This window comes from Nannospalax galili, unplaced genomic scaffold (assembly GCF_000622305.1).
Source record: "Nannospalax galili isolate Female #2095 unplaced genomic scaffold, S.galili_v1.0 scaffold281, whole genome shotgun sequence".
Lineage (NCBI taxonomy): Eukaryota > Metazoa > Chordata > Mammalia > Rodentia > Spalacidae > Nannospalax > Nannospalax galili.
The window spans coordinates 5,130,198-5,144,897 of NW_008349068.1; the positions used below are offsets into that span (position 1 = coordinate 5,130,198).

General features: G+C 36.0%; 1 protein-coding gene across 5 annotated transcripts in view; it reads left to right on the top strand.

Annotated features, from left to right (window-relative positions):
• Creb1 (cAMP responsive element binding protein 1) overlaps nt 1-14,700 on the top strand; it is a 63,171-nt gene that overhangs the window by 24,177 nt on the left and 24,294 nt on the right. For 3 of the 5 annotated variants that reach the window (XM_008846191.3, XM_008846193.3, XM_017801389.2), the window contains 3 exons: nt 2,130-2,276; nt 10,730-10,830; nt 13,818-13,960. In XM_008846191.3, the coding sequence (XP_008844413.1) occupies nt 2,130-2,276; nt 10,730-10,830; nt 13,818-13,960 (391 nt within the window). Of the gene's footprint in view, nt 1-2,129; nt 2,277-3,018; nt 3,061-10,729; nt 10,831-13,817; nt 13,961-14,700 lie in introns of all 5 variants that reach the window. The other 2 variants (XM_008846192.3, XM_008846190.3) reach the window with 1 other exon arrangement.

Here is a 14,700-nt window from a genome sequence, read left to right on the forward strand (position 1 = left end):
CATGGAAAGGGATACTATAATTGCCTCAAATAATAGAACAGCTTTCGTATGGAATTCCAATGAGATATTCCACTCAAAATAACCTAGGGCTGAGCCTTTCAAACTTGAAGGGGAAATTTTCTTGGGTTCCTCTCAGATACCCTACCCTATGTGACTCTGCAGATAGTCCCAGGATGACATTTAGAGACTCAGATAAAACTAAAGGAAACTTAAAGTGTCTATAGAGAGTATGACTAATAAAGAAGGGTTTTATAGCTACCAAAAAATAAAAAGGGAAACTCGTAGTTTAAATATGTGCGCAAGGTACTGTCTTCAGTTGAGAGCTTTTCCCCAAGCTTCAGTGAAGTATCTGATTGCTGCATAAGTCTGCAAATTCACATCCATTTCTCTCACCTCCTACCATTGCCCCAACTACTCCAGACCTTACCCTTCCTTCATTCTCCATTTCATATGACATAAGTTTACCCATTTTTTTTTTCATCTTTGATTGAATCTCTAGATTTCATAAATCACTTCTCCCCTGTTTCTGGCCTTCATCATATCATCTTAACTACTGCATAAACTTTCTCATGGTCTCTTCACCTCCAGGTCTTTCCCCCTGAAGTGTATTATGTCCACCATTCAGCCATTAAAGGGATCTATCTAAAATGCAAACCTCGCACAAGCCCTTCAGCAGTTCCTCTGGTATTCTCATGGTTAAAAAAAAAAAAAAAAAGCAAGTCTTTTTTTAATCTTTTAACCCAAGGTCTTACGCTGAAGCTCAGGCTGGCCTTGAACTCATGGAAATTCTCCTGCCTCGGACTCCTCAGTACTGACATTATAAGCATGAGCCACTCTGCCTGGCTAAAATGCAAGTTTTTTAAATGTAGCATAACGTGTAGAGGATTTTGTGACTACATCATTTTCCTTTGGGATCGTTTGTTACTCTCTCTCATTTCCTACATCAAATAGTGATGCATGTGTTTCCCACATTCCTTATAAACACACATCAGTAAGTTCTTTGAGGTCAGGGACCTATGTCTTTCTCAATACTGTGGTTTTAGTTCTAACATTGTTCCTGGTTACAAGGATTCTGGTAGCTGTTACTAAATGAGCAATAAAAATCCTATCTTGAATGTGTCGGGGCATAGGAACAATAACTGCTATCTGATAGATACATAGGGTTTAAGGAACTTGAATATTGACTCATTAAAATTGCTTCCTTGTGCTTCAAGAGAAAATGGGTTTCTTTCACCTTTGCTCCTTTATCCATTCAAACTGAAAACAAATTCTTAAATACCATCTGTTACCAGTTGAGTGAGTTTTGTGGGGAGGAATTGAAAATGTGTTATAATGTATAGAAATATTTGCCCAGTAATGAAAAGACATGCTTATAATTAGTCTAAACTAGAAAACTAAGCTGCTTATTTTAAAATGTGTATTGTCTTAAATTTAGTAAGTCCATTTTGCCCAAGTTTGAGACACTAAGATTTTAAAACATGGCTTTAATACATGGTACTCAAGACATTTGTGCTTCTCTAAAGGCAGCTTATCTGTTGTTGAACTTGGAGAAATTAATCTCTTTATACATTTTTGTCTTTAAAGTGAAGATAATCCTTATTATTCAGTCTTAAATTCTTTTTTTTTTTAAGAAAAAAAAAGTGAGAACGCCAGTGTGGTGGTGTGCACCTTTAATCCCAGCACTTCCTCAGATGGCAGAGGCAGATGGATCTCTCAGGTCACCCTGGTTTACATCATGACTTCCAGGCAGGCTGACTAGAGAGACCCTGTCAAAGACCAATAAAAAAAAAAAAAATGGATATAAAAGCAGGAGGGGAAATGTAAAGCACCATAAAAATAAAGTGACCCTTAGCACTCAGAGAGTGACTGGGTTACATATTTTGATATTACTTAAATTAACTGTCTTGTTTCTATCTTTTGGGAACAGCTGAAAAATAAACAGGAGGAGGATATACAGGGTTTAATTTTTTTAGGAATATTGTTACTGGATTCTTTGACATTGGTGAAATACTTATTTAACAAAAAGGTCTTTTTTTTTTTTTGCTTATAAAAAGTTACTTCATATTGACCCTCAGTAGTCCCATAGAGGTAACTGTGATAGTAATTGTTTTCCATGTTCAACATTTTAGGTATCCATGCCAGCAGCTCATGCAACATCATCTGCTCCCACTGTAACTTTAGTACAACTGCCCAATGGGCAGACAGTTCAAGTCCATGGAGTTATTCAGGCGGCCCAGCCATCAGTTATTCAGTCTCCACAAGTCCAAACAGTTCAGGTATGTGTATAAAAAGTTCTACATATACTTTAATAACTTGCTTATAACCATTTCTGTCTCTTTTCATTAATACTAAAAATAAGGGCACATCTAGTTCAGAGTTTATTTCATAGTAAAATACTGTGTTGTATCTGTATACTTATGTATATCTAGCAAGAGCAGACCCAAAGAAAATTACTTTTTCTTAAGCTATAGAAGAAAAAAAAAATTCTGTAGCAATGATAAGTAATTAAATATATGGGGTAAAATGAAAATGTTTGGCAGAGACTATAAGACTGATGTACCTCTGTTAAGGAAAATTTAACTTACAAAATTAATTACTTTATCATTGTTTTGTAAACCTACATTTGTGTGGGGGGAAAAATAATAAAAATTATTTTGATTTAGAGGTCACATACAACATGAGATATTGTTTTGACTTAGAGATCACATAAAACATAATATTGGCTGTGTTTAGAGCTTTCAGTTACAGTGTATAACTTTGAAATTATATATTCAGAAGGTACATCATCAGAATCATTGATTATATTACACATGATATTTAAGTCTTTGGAGAGTTTGTTCCTTTGGAGTAAAAGAAAATAAAGGCAACTCTAGACTTCTGAAGGAGACTGCTTAAGTCAGGGACCCAAGATCAGTGTAGATCTTTGCAATTCAAGTGATTGAAGAAAAAAAAAAATCTGAACATTCGTGAAAGTAGGCCATAACCCCAGCCTCCCATTTCATATTTTTTGCTTCACAGTCTTCCTGTAAGGACTTAAAAAGACTTTTCTCCGGAACACAGGTGAGTCCTAGGTCGTAGATTTGAAGAGAACTATTTTTAGAAAGGAAGGTGAGAAATTCTTTCTATCTTTGTCCTACTGTATAAACATGAAATTTCAAGGTTTGAGTCAAAGCCTAAGAGGTCATTTGATTGTAACCTACTTCCCCTTGGTCTATTGCTGAATTCCTCTGTATAACATTGCTCCTTCAGCTGGTAGTCCAGGATTGTATAGACACTTTGAGATAAAGGGAGCTTTACCTCCTGAAGCAGTCTATGTACAATTAGGGTGAATCCTAATTGCTGAACTATTCTTGTGTACTTAGATAAAAGATGCCTTTCTTAAAATTGACCTGATGATCCTGGTTTTTTCCTCAAAAGTAGATTAGCAAATCTAATACTCTGTCAAACTGCTTCCTCTCCCTTCTTTCCCCACACTTTTCCTACGTGTAAGAAAATTTCTAGACTCAGCAAACCCGTTTTTTTTTCTTCAACTTTTTATTACATGGTGTACCTTTGATTTCTCTTCATCAGCCTTGGTTGTTTTCTTCTAGATGAAAGCTATTGTATTTTTCTTGAGCATGAGAGGCAGAACTGACTGGTATTTGCAAAGGAGAGAGGTGCCCCCTTTGTCCTGGAAGCATTCTATTACTATCATTAAATGACATAGCAGGTTTTGTCAGCTTTATTATGCTGAGCTATTGAGCTGCTGTTACCTCTTCTACTTTCTTTCCTTGTGTGTTTTGTTTGCTTTGATGCTTAAGTAGGGCGTAGAAAAATGTTTTCATGTGAAATCTTCTGTTGTGTGAATTTCCTGAGGATATGGGCAGTGGACTTTGCTAACAAGTAGGTGACAGACAGTATTATTCAAATACAAGCCTATTTCTGAGAGATCACAATGATGAGAGTTAGTCTGTTGACTTAGTTTTAATTTCACTGAATGCTTTCTTACCTTTCTCTGTACTATCTCATTACTAATTCCACACTTAAACCCTCGTCTTGATAATAGTGGAAAGAACTTGGCCTGCTGTCAGGAGATGTATATTTCAGAGCCACTTTGGATAGTAATGAGTCAGGTGACCTTGAACATGTTAATGTTAACCCTTACTTTCTGTTTTTCACTTACAGAAGGTTTTTCTATTAAAAAAATAAAATTATGCTATAAATATTACAGTTTTTAGGTAGAAAATGTGATGTTTGTTGTTGCATTCCTAATTCTAATCTTTATTTTAGGGGCACCATAATTTAAACCTGGGGAGTATATGACCTTAACTTCTATAGAAATATGTATTCCTCTTTTCAAGAATTCATTTTTCATGCACTGAGCTGTGTTTATAATTTAAAATATACATACTTGGAAAAGAAAAGTTGGACTTCTTGAAACCTAGACTATATGGAGATGTAAATGTGTGTGTGAGGGTATGTGTATACTCATACATATTTTTTTAAAACCCTAAACTATGGAGAATCTGTTAAACTTTAATGGTCACTTTAGCTAGCTAGCAAGTGATTCGTGTTAATAACTGGGAGGAGTATATAACAAAATAAGTTATCAAAGAAGGAATGGAAGTGTCGCTCAATAGGAGAATATTCGTATTATGTAGCAAAGTTTCTGTACAAGACATATGTTTCTTAATGGGAGAATAAGATATTAGAACTTCTGTTTGTATATTTTAATCTAGCAAGAAACTAAGCTGTGTTAATATTTTGTGTACAGCTTGACTTTGGTGCCCTAACTTTATTCTTATATATGTGTATAAATCACATCTCACAGAGTATGTGGAAACTCTCGCAAAAATAATGGTTACACAGTGTAAACAGGGTTGACAGTGAATAGCACCCTCACTTTTATCTGTTTGACCACATTTCAATATAGTGCAGTCTAAATGTGCCAGTCAGAATTTATGGATTTTATTACTTTAAATTATTACGTCCATTTCTTCAACAAATGTTTATTGATCACATGCTATGTGCCAGTCATTGTTCTAGGTTCTATCAAAGACAGCAGTGAACAAACAATACATCTCTGTTCTCACGAAGATCACATTTGAGTGAAGAGAGACAGACTATGAAAAAATAAAATATGTCAGGTGAGGATCAGTGCTGGAGAGTTAATAAAACAGGGGAAAGGGTAGCCAAGGATGCAAAGGGAAGGGTGCTCTAATTTATGTTAAGGTGGTTGGTGAACACAGTGAATAGAAAACAGAAGGCAGTGAAAACAGCTAAACCAAGCTGATGATACAAACAATCCAGTGATTTGGAAATAAGTATGCTTGGAATTTCAAGGAATAGCAAGATAATCCTGGCTGCTGAAATAAAGTAAACAAGGAGAAGAGTGGTTGGAGATCAGAGTTTTGAGAGTCTTTTTAATACTTTGTACTATGGGGACGGCAATAAAAATCTTATATAGCATAGAGGTTCTATGGTCATTATGTAGAAAAGCGTTTAAGCATCTAACTTAAGGATGATAGTGGGGTTGAGGAAGAGGAAGTTGTTTTTTGTTTTTAACTTAAGTATTCCAAAGTTTCTATCTTTTTAATGGTGGAGAACAAGGACTTTGAAGGGGTATTTTACCTAATAGATGAGTTTTGGGGGGAGGGGGGATTTTTATTTTTTATCTGAACTATCCCTTGTGGGAAAAAATACTTTAGCCACATATGACAGAGTAGCTACTTTTTGGAAGAAACTTAGGCTATGGGAAGAACATTTGCAAAATGTTCCCTTAGCTTTTTTTTTTCCACAGTAAACAATATTTTTTTTTTTAATCTTCTCTAAAAATTCAAATCTATACATTTTAAACCTTAGAATTTTCTAAATTGCTTCACAGGTCTTAATTTCAGTACATATTGAACTTGTTAAAAACATGAAATTGGCTGAGCATGATAGTGCATACCTTTAATCCCAGCACTCAGGAAGCAGAGGTAGGCAGATCTCTATGAGTTCAAGATCAGCACGGTCTACATAATGAGTTCCAAGCCAGCTGTGGCTACTTGGTAAGACCCTAATTTAAATGTAATGCCTTCTTGATAGCATGCAGTAACCATCTTAGATCCAAGGATCTAATACATTGGGTAAATCTTATCAATAACTTACCGTATTGGAAGATGATAATGAAAACATGGTTTATTTTGTAAGCACAACCTACAAGACACTTAGTTTTGTTAATTCTTCCTCATCCTCATCGTCGTCCTCTTCATCTGTAAAAAGATATTTTTTATTTGTTTGATGTTTGTTTTGGTCTTTTTGAGACAGGGTCTCCCTGTAGCCCCAGCTGGTCTGGAACTCACTATGTAGACCAGGCTGGCCTTGAACTCACAGAAACACACCTGCCTCTGCCTCCCAAGTGCTGGGATTTAAGGCGTGTGCCACCATGCCCAGCAAGATTTTTTTTTTTTTTTTTTTTTTTTGTATTTTTGAGACAGGGTCTTCTTGTAGCCCCAGCTGTCCTGGAACTCACTATGTAGACCAGGCTGGCCTCAAACTCACAAAGATTCTCCTGCCTCTGCCTCCCAAGTGCTGGGATTAAAGGTGTGCGCCACTACGCCTGGCAGTTTTTTTTTTTTCTAATGAAGCATATTTATTCACATCATTTTCACTGTTAGTGAAAACTTAAATAATTCTATAAGAAATATCCTTATCCTAGGAACTCTTTTATTATAAGTAACACTTATAATTTACAAATAAGAAATATATATGCCCATGTAAAATTTTCTTACTTATAAGGGAAATCTGCAAATCAAGTTTCAAGATCAATATTCTAGGCTTTTACTAAGCTTTTTTGATCCAGTAGTAAAAAGTTATCTAAACCAGGAGTCATAACCCAAACCAAAGAAAGTGCTTAAGTTTCCAGAGGATTATATAGTTTTATCATTTGTTTGATTTATTTCTGGTCATTGTATAGTTATTTAAAATTTCAAAATCTAGGCTAGAGCGTGGCTCAATGGTGAAGAGCACTTGTTGCTCTTCCATAAGACCCGAGTTTGGATCCCAGCATCCATGTCAGGCCACTCACTCCTGTTCCAGGGATCTAATGCCTTCTTCTGAGCCCTTGCATGCACCTACACACACATGGCTTTCTCTCTCTCTCTCTCTCTCTCTCTCTCTCTCTCTCTCTCTCCCTCTCCCTCTCCCTCTCCCTCTCCTTCCTGTGCCTGCTTAAATTTACAAATGATCAACTTTCTGTACACACCTGCCTTCTGCCATGGCTCTTCTGCCATATTGGAATCTTATCCTTTTTGGGTAAGTAAGGCCATACAGTTGGTCCGGGTAAACTGATTTATTTTTACTCTTAAGGTCATTTGAGGATCTGTTCCTCAGGGGTCATATGGGCTTGGGTCCTTTCTTTTACCAGTTTCGCCTATGTGAAGATAAGTCAAAGGTCCTGCTCGACCATGGTTGGCTTCGCTTGGAAGCATGGAGGAAATGATTCCTCTGTGTTGACCCTCCTCTTTATAGACTGGACACTGGTTCAAGTCCATTACATAAGAGTCCATATGTATAGCAAAAGGCTACATAAGAAGCAACAATGCCGGACTGGCGATCCCTTCTTTTGAGTTGTTGGCCAGGGTGGCCAAAAGGATTCCCAGATAGTAACCCAGCGTAGAACTGGGAAAATGAACAGCAGACCCCCGTCTTATCCAGAGGAATATTGACAACTGATTGCTGCTAGATGAGGAACAGCTGACCTTCCTAAAACAAAGACCTCTAGATAGGCTGACTAGATTCACCAGAAGGGCACATAGTGGGGAATGGCTGGAGGTGCCGACAACACAGCAGACAGTAGCAGGGATATCAGAGTATAAGGGCTCTAGTGGGGGGGGGGGGCTCTGGGAGGGTGCTATCTCGGAAGTGGGTGTAAAAAATAAATAATTTTTTTAAAATTTCAAATGATAAAAATAAAGAATTATCCCCTTTATATAGACAAGAGGTATGAGTTTGAAAATGTCTTGACTGTTACAAGTGGCCAAAATGAGAGACCTATTTGAAAAACTCAGGAAGAAATTAAGAAACATGGCAGGAGGTGTGAGGACCAGAGGAGGAGTTCTGTTACTAGAATGTGGTAATTTGTGAAAACTCTAGTTGGGTTTTAATTTTTTTATGATTAGTTTTAATTTGTTATATACTGACTATAATTGTATATTGGATTTTGACTTTTTATATTAGTGTCAAAAACATGGATCCAGGATGATTTTCTTTTTAAGATTTCATTTTTAAAGAACAGGTTTAGTTTCACAGCAAAATTGAAAGATAATAGAGATTGCCCATATATTCCTAGACCCCACACATGCATAGCATATCCCCGCACCTGCCCCCCCCCACAGTACAGAGCAGGTGGCTATGCCTTTTCTAACTGAGACATCATAATCATTCGAGTCCATAGGTTTAAGATGATACAGGCTTCTCTCTTGGTGTTAGTGCATGTTATAGCAGTGTAATTTTGTTTTCTTGTTTTAGACCATTCATAAGATTTGGGTTTCATAGTTCTCCCTAAATATATTCCTGAAGAAGAAATATCAAATTCATTCTGTGGTATTGAGTAGTCTGATTTCCTGTACATTAAGAAGGTAGAATCATAACTGGGCATGATGCTACCTACATGCCTTTAATCCCAGCACTCAGGAAGTAGAGGCAGGCGGATCTCTGTGAGTTTCAGGCCAGCTAGGGCCATAGGGAGACCCTGTCTCAAAAAGACAAAAAAAAAAAAAAAAAAAAAAAAAAAAAAAAGGTAGAATCATTAGTAATATTAATTTTTTCTGTCTGAATTGACACAAAATCTTGTATTAGAAAAGAGCAACTAAATTCACAGAGTTTGGTGTGGGGAACAGAGCTAAACTAAAACAGCAGTATTTCATTTCAAAACCAATCTGTGCTTAGTTTATGTATTTTAGGATTTTGTTGTTTGCTTTTTGTTTGTTCTGGTTTGGTTGGTTTTTAAGAATACGGTCTCATGTAGCCAAAAGCTGGCTTTCACTCCTTGTATGGCATAGATGACCTTGAGCTCCTGATCCTATGGCCTCCACCTCCCCAGTGCCAGGATTACTGGCATAAGCCATCATATCCAGTTTTATATGGTACTGGAGAACAAACCCAGGGTTTTGTTAATGCTAAGCAATCTCTGTACCAACTGAGGTACATCTTCAAGTTCATTATGTGATCAGCTTATATAGCTTGTTCTAGTGAGTTTCACTAAAGAAATGGGGGTGTTCTTAAATCACTGTATGTCCTTAAAAGATAATTAAGAGCCTGGCATGAAATGGTACATGCCTGTAATCACAGCACTTAGAAGTTGAGGTGGGAGAATTGTTGTGTTTGGGATCAACCTGGGCTATAAAGCAAGACTCTTATTCTCCAACATCCCCCTGCCCCCAAAAGGCAATTCTAAGGATAAAGTGTATCATATCTAAGAGTCAAAAAGAAGGGAAAGCCAAAAAGGGACTAAGTTTGATAACGATAAACCGACTTGTCGTAGTAGTACCCACGTTGAATTTAGACTTTTTGTCCCTTGAATTCATGATGTTCTGTTAAGGCTTTTTCCCAGTTTCGGATCTGCTCTTTATCTATGAGAACATTTGTGCAGAGACTGTTGACTGAACTAGGCATAGCAGCTCCTGATAAATAGGATATTTTTTGCTATTCTTTGAGAGCAGTCTGTAACTTTATTACTCCTCTGAGGGTAGTAGGTTAAATTTATCCTTATCCATCTTTGTATTTATCATTTCTAGACTTACTAATTGTTGCCCACTGATTTTTAGGTTGTTTGTACTATACTTCTTATTACTTTAAAGAGTTTGGATGAGGTATATTACTTTAGAGCATTACTGATTTCTTTCTAAAGTGAGCGTGTACAACATAAATTTCTCCTTTCCCATGTAGAGTCTTTTTTCATTTGCTATCTTCATTTTTTAGTCCAAGGGCCCTTAACAGAAACACACAGTTCTTTACCTTGAATTTTTGCTTTAGAAAAATTGTAGAATGCCAACTTTGAAATACATCTATATGTAGTAGAGGACGTTTACTAACTTACTAGAAACAAGTCTGTAATATGGCGAGTAATCACCGGTTTTATTTGCACAGCTGTTGATATATAAGTGTTTGCACAGTAATTACAGAAAAATATGGTTACTATGCTCAGGGCCAACCACTTAGTCATTCATTCTTGCCCTCATGTCAGAAATCTTACTTGGGTTGGCAACTCTGTTGTAACAGCTATAAGAAATAACTGACAATAGGGATATATTCAAGATTGGTGTTTGGAAAATTAAAGACAGGTATTTTCTGGACAATTGGTTTAGTGTTCCCTCACTTCATCTTAGTCCATAGGGGATGAATTATTGGTGTGGTTGTCTCCCATTATAAACTGAATCATGGGGCTGGAGGGAGAGCTCAGCAGTTAAAAGCACTTACTGCTCTTGCAGAGGGTCCTGCTGGGTTCAATTCCCAGCATCTACATGGCAGCTAACAACCTTCTGCAACTCCACTTCCAGGGAATCTAGTACCCTCTTTTTTTCTGACCTCCACAGGCATGCACACATGTATTGCTCTTAATATATGCAGACAAAACAGTCATACACATTTAAAAAAAAAAACCTTGAAGCATGTTTAAGGTATATATATATAAGTTCTTTTGTGTTTGACTTAAACATTTATGGGAACTAAACTTGATTATCAAGGTAAAGTTCTGCTTTATTTTCAGATTTCAACCATTGCAGAAAGTGAAGATTCACAGGAGTCAGTGGATAGTGTAACTGATTCCCAAAAACGAAGGGAAATTCTTTCAAGGAGGCCTTCCTACAGGTATGGAATTTAATAGCTAAGAATCTAAGGTGTGGGGCTGGAGAGATGGCTCAGTGGTTAAGAACACTGACTGTTCTTGCAGATGACCTGGGTTCGAATCCCAGCACCCACATGGCAGCTAACAACTGTCCGTAACTCCAGTTTCAGGGTATCCGACAGTCTTTTCTGTCCTCCACAGGCATTGCACGACACGGGTGCACTTACCTACATGCAGGCAATACACATACACATAAAAATAATAAATTTAAAAAATATATTTAAAAAAAAAAAGAATCTAAGGTGTGCAGTAAGGCTTAGATAACTGTATATGGAGATGTCAGAACACCAAGTAGCTGCAGATTATGTTTCATCTTGAGCTACTTCTCAAATAAGCTGATGTTTACTGTACGTAATCAGGCTACTTTCTCTCAGAAACTGGAGACATGGCCCAGTGGTTAAGAGCACTGGCTTCTCTTGCAGGGCACCTGGGTTTGATTATCAGCACCTACGTGATGGCTAACAACTGTCTTTACTCCAATTCCAGGGAAATTTAATGCCTTCTTCTGACCTCCACAGCATTGTGTGACATGGCCACACTTACACACTCTGCGGGCAATTTATTCATACATTCATATAAAATAAAAATAATAAATAACTTTTTTAAGAAAAGACTACTTATGGGGTGCCCAGTCTCTGTAAATAAACCCCTACCCTATGTTCTGTTAACAACCCAATAAACTAGTTAGGATTTAAAAAAAAAAAAAACATCTAATGGAAACCTTATTCCACCAAAGTTGACCACATGTTGGCAAATCCTTTGGTCTTTGATTGTTTATTCCTACTTTTCCCCCATTAAAGTTCATTGGGTATATATTTTTATATAACCTGCTTTGAGTTATTTCTGGAAAAATGTGTTTAAAATTTGCCTCTCTGTGGAAAAATAAAAATATTCTTTTTAAAAAAAGGCCACTTTTAACAGTTCCAGAAAAATGCTTTTTTCTAGTTCTGTTTTTATAGATCTGCTGACTGCTGCTTTTCCTTTACAAAGTTTGGGATGCATCTGATGAGGCTACAGCATTTTCTGGTTGTGTGTCACTTCTAGGGATACACTATTTGTAAATGTACTTGTGTACATTTACGAATCATTTTTATGCCATGGCACTTAGCAGATGACTATGTTCGTTTTGTAGTTGTTTCAGGATAGTGCTTTGCTAACATCCTCTAGTTTTGTGTTCACCTGTGAGTGCTGCCTAGTCCATAGGAACTTTAGTATATTGTATAAATCGGATCCATATTAAATGTCTCTAGAAAGACCATGTCTATGAATCTGATAAGCTTACTTTAGAATTTAATAAACTATTGAATTTTGTAGTTGTCTTCTTTGTTAGTTTAAATTATGCCTATTTACGTATATTCCTATTTTATAAGGGTATTTCATCCCCCAACACACACACACACGTACATGCAAGAAGTGATGTACTTTTTAAGCTTTTTTTCATACTCACAAATTAAGAGTTCTTAGTGAATTATCAATGGGTTGATTTTGAAGTTTTAAATTTTGTGTTATAGGGTATAGACTATAGACATTTATAATCTTTTTTTGTTTTAAATATAGCAAGTGTTATATTTTAAAACACTGAAGTATATCTCATGTTAGTATATACAATACGTTTGATCCTGCAGCAAATCTAACAAAAATATTAAGAAACAAATCATGTGACTTCTCTGAATTCTTGGCAAATCTCAGCTATAAGCCTCATAAGATACAAACTTTAGGGGGTTGCAGATGGCTCAGTGGGTAAAGGTGCTTGCTCTGTAAGCCTGGAGACCTGAGTTTGGTCTCCGGAACCTATGTAAAGGTAGAAGGAGAGTACCAACTCCACAAAGCTGTCCTCTGACCTCCACATGGATACCATGATGGGTGTATACACAAAAATCATACACATAGTTATACCTAAAAAAAGAATATGATCTTTACATTGAAAAACAGTCTCTTATTTGGCTTAATTGGCTTATAGACTAAACTTTAATAATCAAGTGAGGCCAATCATGGAGAGAAAGGGATGTGAAGGATTCTGGAGTACCGTTATTTTACATTTATCAACTCCTGAGATATGGCCTCTATATCTTTATTATAACAGAGTTCTTATTCTTGGCAAGGTTGGAAAAATGAAATTGATTGCTAATACAGACTAGGTTTTGTTGGAACAATCTGTCTTTAAAACAATTTATAAGCAGCATAAGGATGCACCCACCACTTGGTTTCTCTTGAATTTTTACTAGTCATTTAGCTGAAAAACACAGATTTTCAAATGACATAAGGGCTAATAAGTATCCAGATGGTAATGAGTACCTTGAAAGATGATAGCAGCCAAAAGAAAGGGACTGGTACTGTAGTGATAACTGTAAAGCCTCCAAAAGTGAATATCAAATAAACCAGTTGCTCACATATTGGATTCTGGATTAAGAGTTTGTTCCAGAGAAGGTACTTAACTCTTTAACCAAGGTGATCAATAATTTGAAGAACTAGAATAAGAGTAAAATACTGGTTCGTGTGTTTGGATTTTTATACAAAAGAAAGATGGGTTAGATTGTAAGCCTAAAGGGAATTTTTAAACTTTTCAGCCATAATCCACAGGAAGGAATATATCTTTGTGCTACAATTTTGTTTGCCTGTTTATATAAATGCACATATTTAGAGCCAGGCATGCAGGTTTTGTAACTGTAATCCTGGAACCCAGGAAGCTGAGGTAGGATTGTGACTTAACAACTTGAGCTTCATAGCAAGATACTATTTCAAAAAACCAAAATAAATACATATAAATGTATATGCCTTTTTTCTTTTTTCTAGTTCTCTGACATCCCTGATTTATTTGGTTTAAATAATTTGTATAAGTTGTCATGTATTTTAAACTTCTGTCGTATTTGTTACTGGGTCTTTAATCTTTATTGTTTGGATTTAGCCAGTAAATTTTACTTTTAATTAATACAGTCCCTTATTTTTCTAGGAAAATTTTGAATGATTTATCTTCTGATGCACCAGGAGTGCCAAGGATTGAAGAAGAAAAGTCGGAAGAGGAGACTTCAGCCCCTGCCATCACCACTGTAACGGTGCCAACTCCAATTTACCAAACTAGCAGTGGACAGTACAGTGAGTAACAAATATTTCCATTATGAAAAGTTAAGAAGAAAAACTAATTGTCAGACTCTCTTTAAAGAGACCATACAAATGCCAAGGCTTTTCTCATCTTGCTGTCAGTATTGTTTTTCCCTTACTGTTCACTATTGAAACGTATGTGATGAAAGTGTTTTCTTCAGAACATTTAAGGTTTCTTAAGTATGTAAGTTATTGCGTTTTCTTTAGTTTAGTACAAATTCACAGAGAAATCTGAAGTTTTCCACAGTGCTAAATACTCTAGATTGTAGTTTTTAAAAAGACAAGCTTTTTCAGATAAGGAAAACAATCACTCTTTGGTTATGATTAAGGCAAAAAAAAGTTTCTGTCAATTTATCTATTTTTTATTATTTAATTTTACCTTCTAAAAATCATCTTAAAATAAAATAAAAATCGTATCTAAAGATCTCTATACTTAGTGTTCAAGTGGAAGTGGCTTGGTTATAGTCTATCAGTATGTTCAAGTCATTTCTTCTCATGTGGAAGGCAATTTAGTCAATTAGGATAATATAAACATCAGCAGAACACTGTTGGGATAATGTCTGGAAAACAATGATTTCTTTGCCAAATCATTCAAGTTTTCACTTTGTGGTATCTGTCTTATGCTTAGTACTTTTTCTCTTTTACCTGGAAATATTATAAAGTACTTTTGAATTTTGTTTTTGTTTGATAAAAGGCACTTGTGTGAATGTCACTTTTGCCTTCCAGTATGTCTC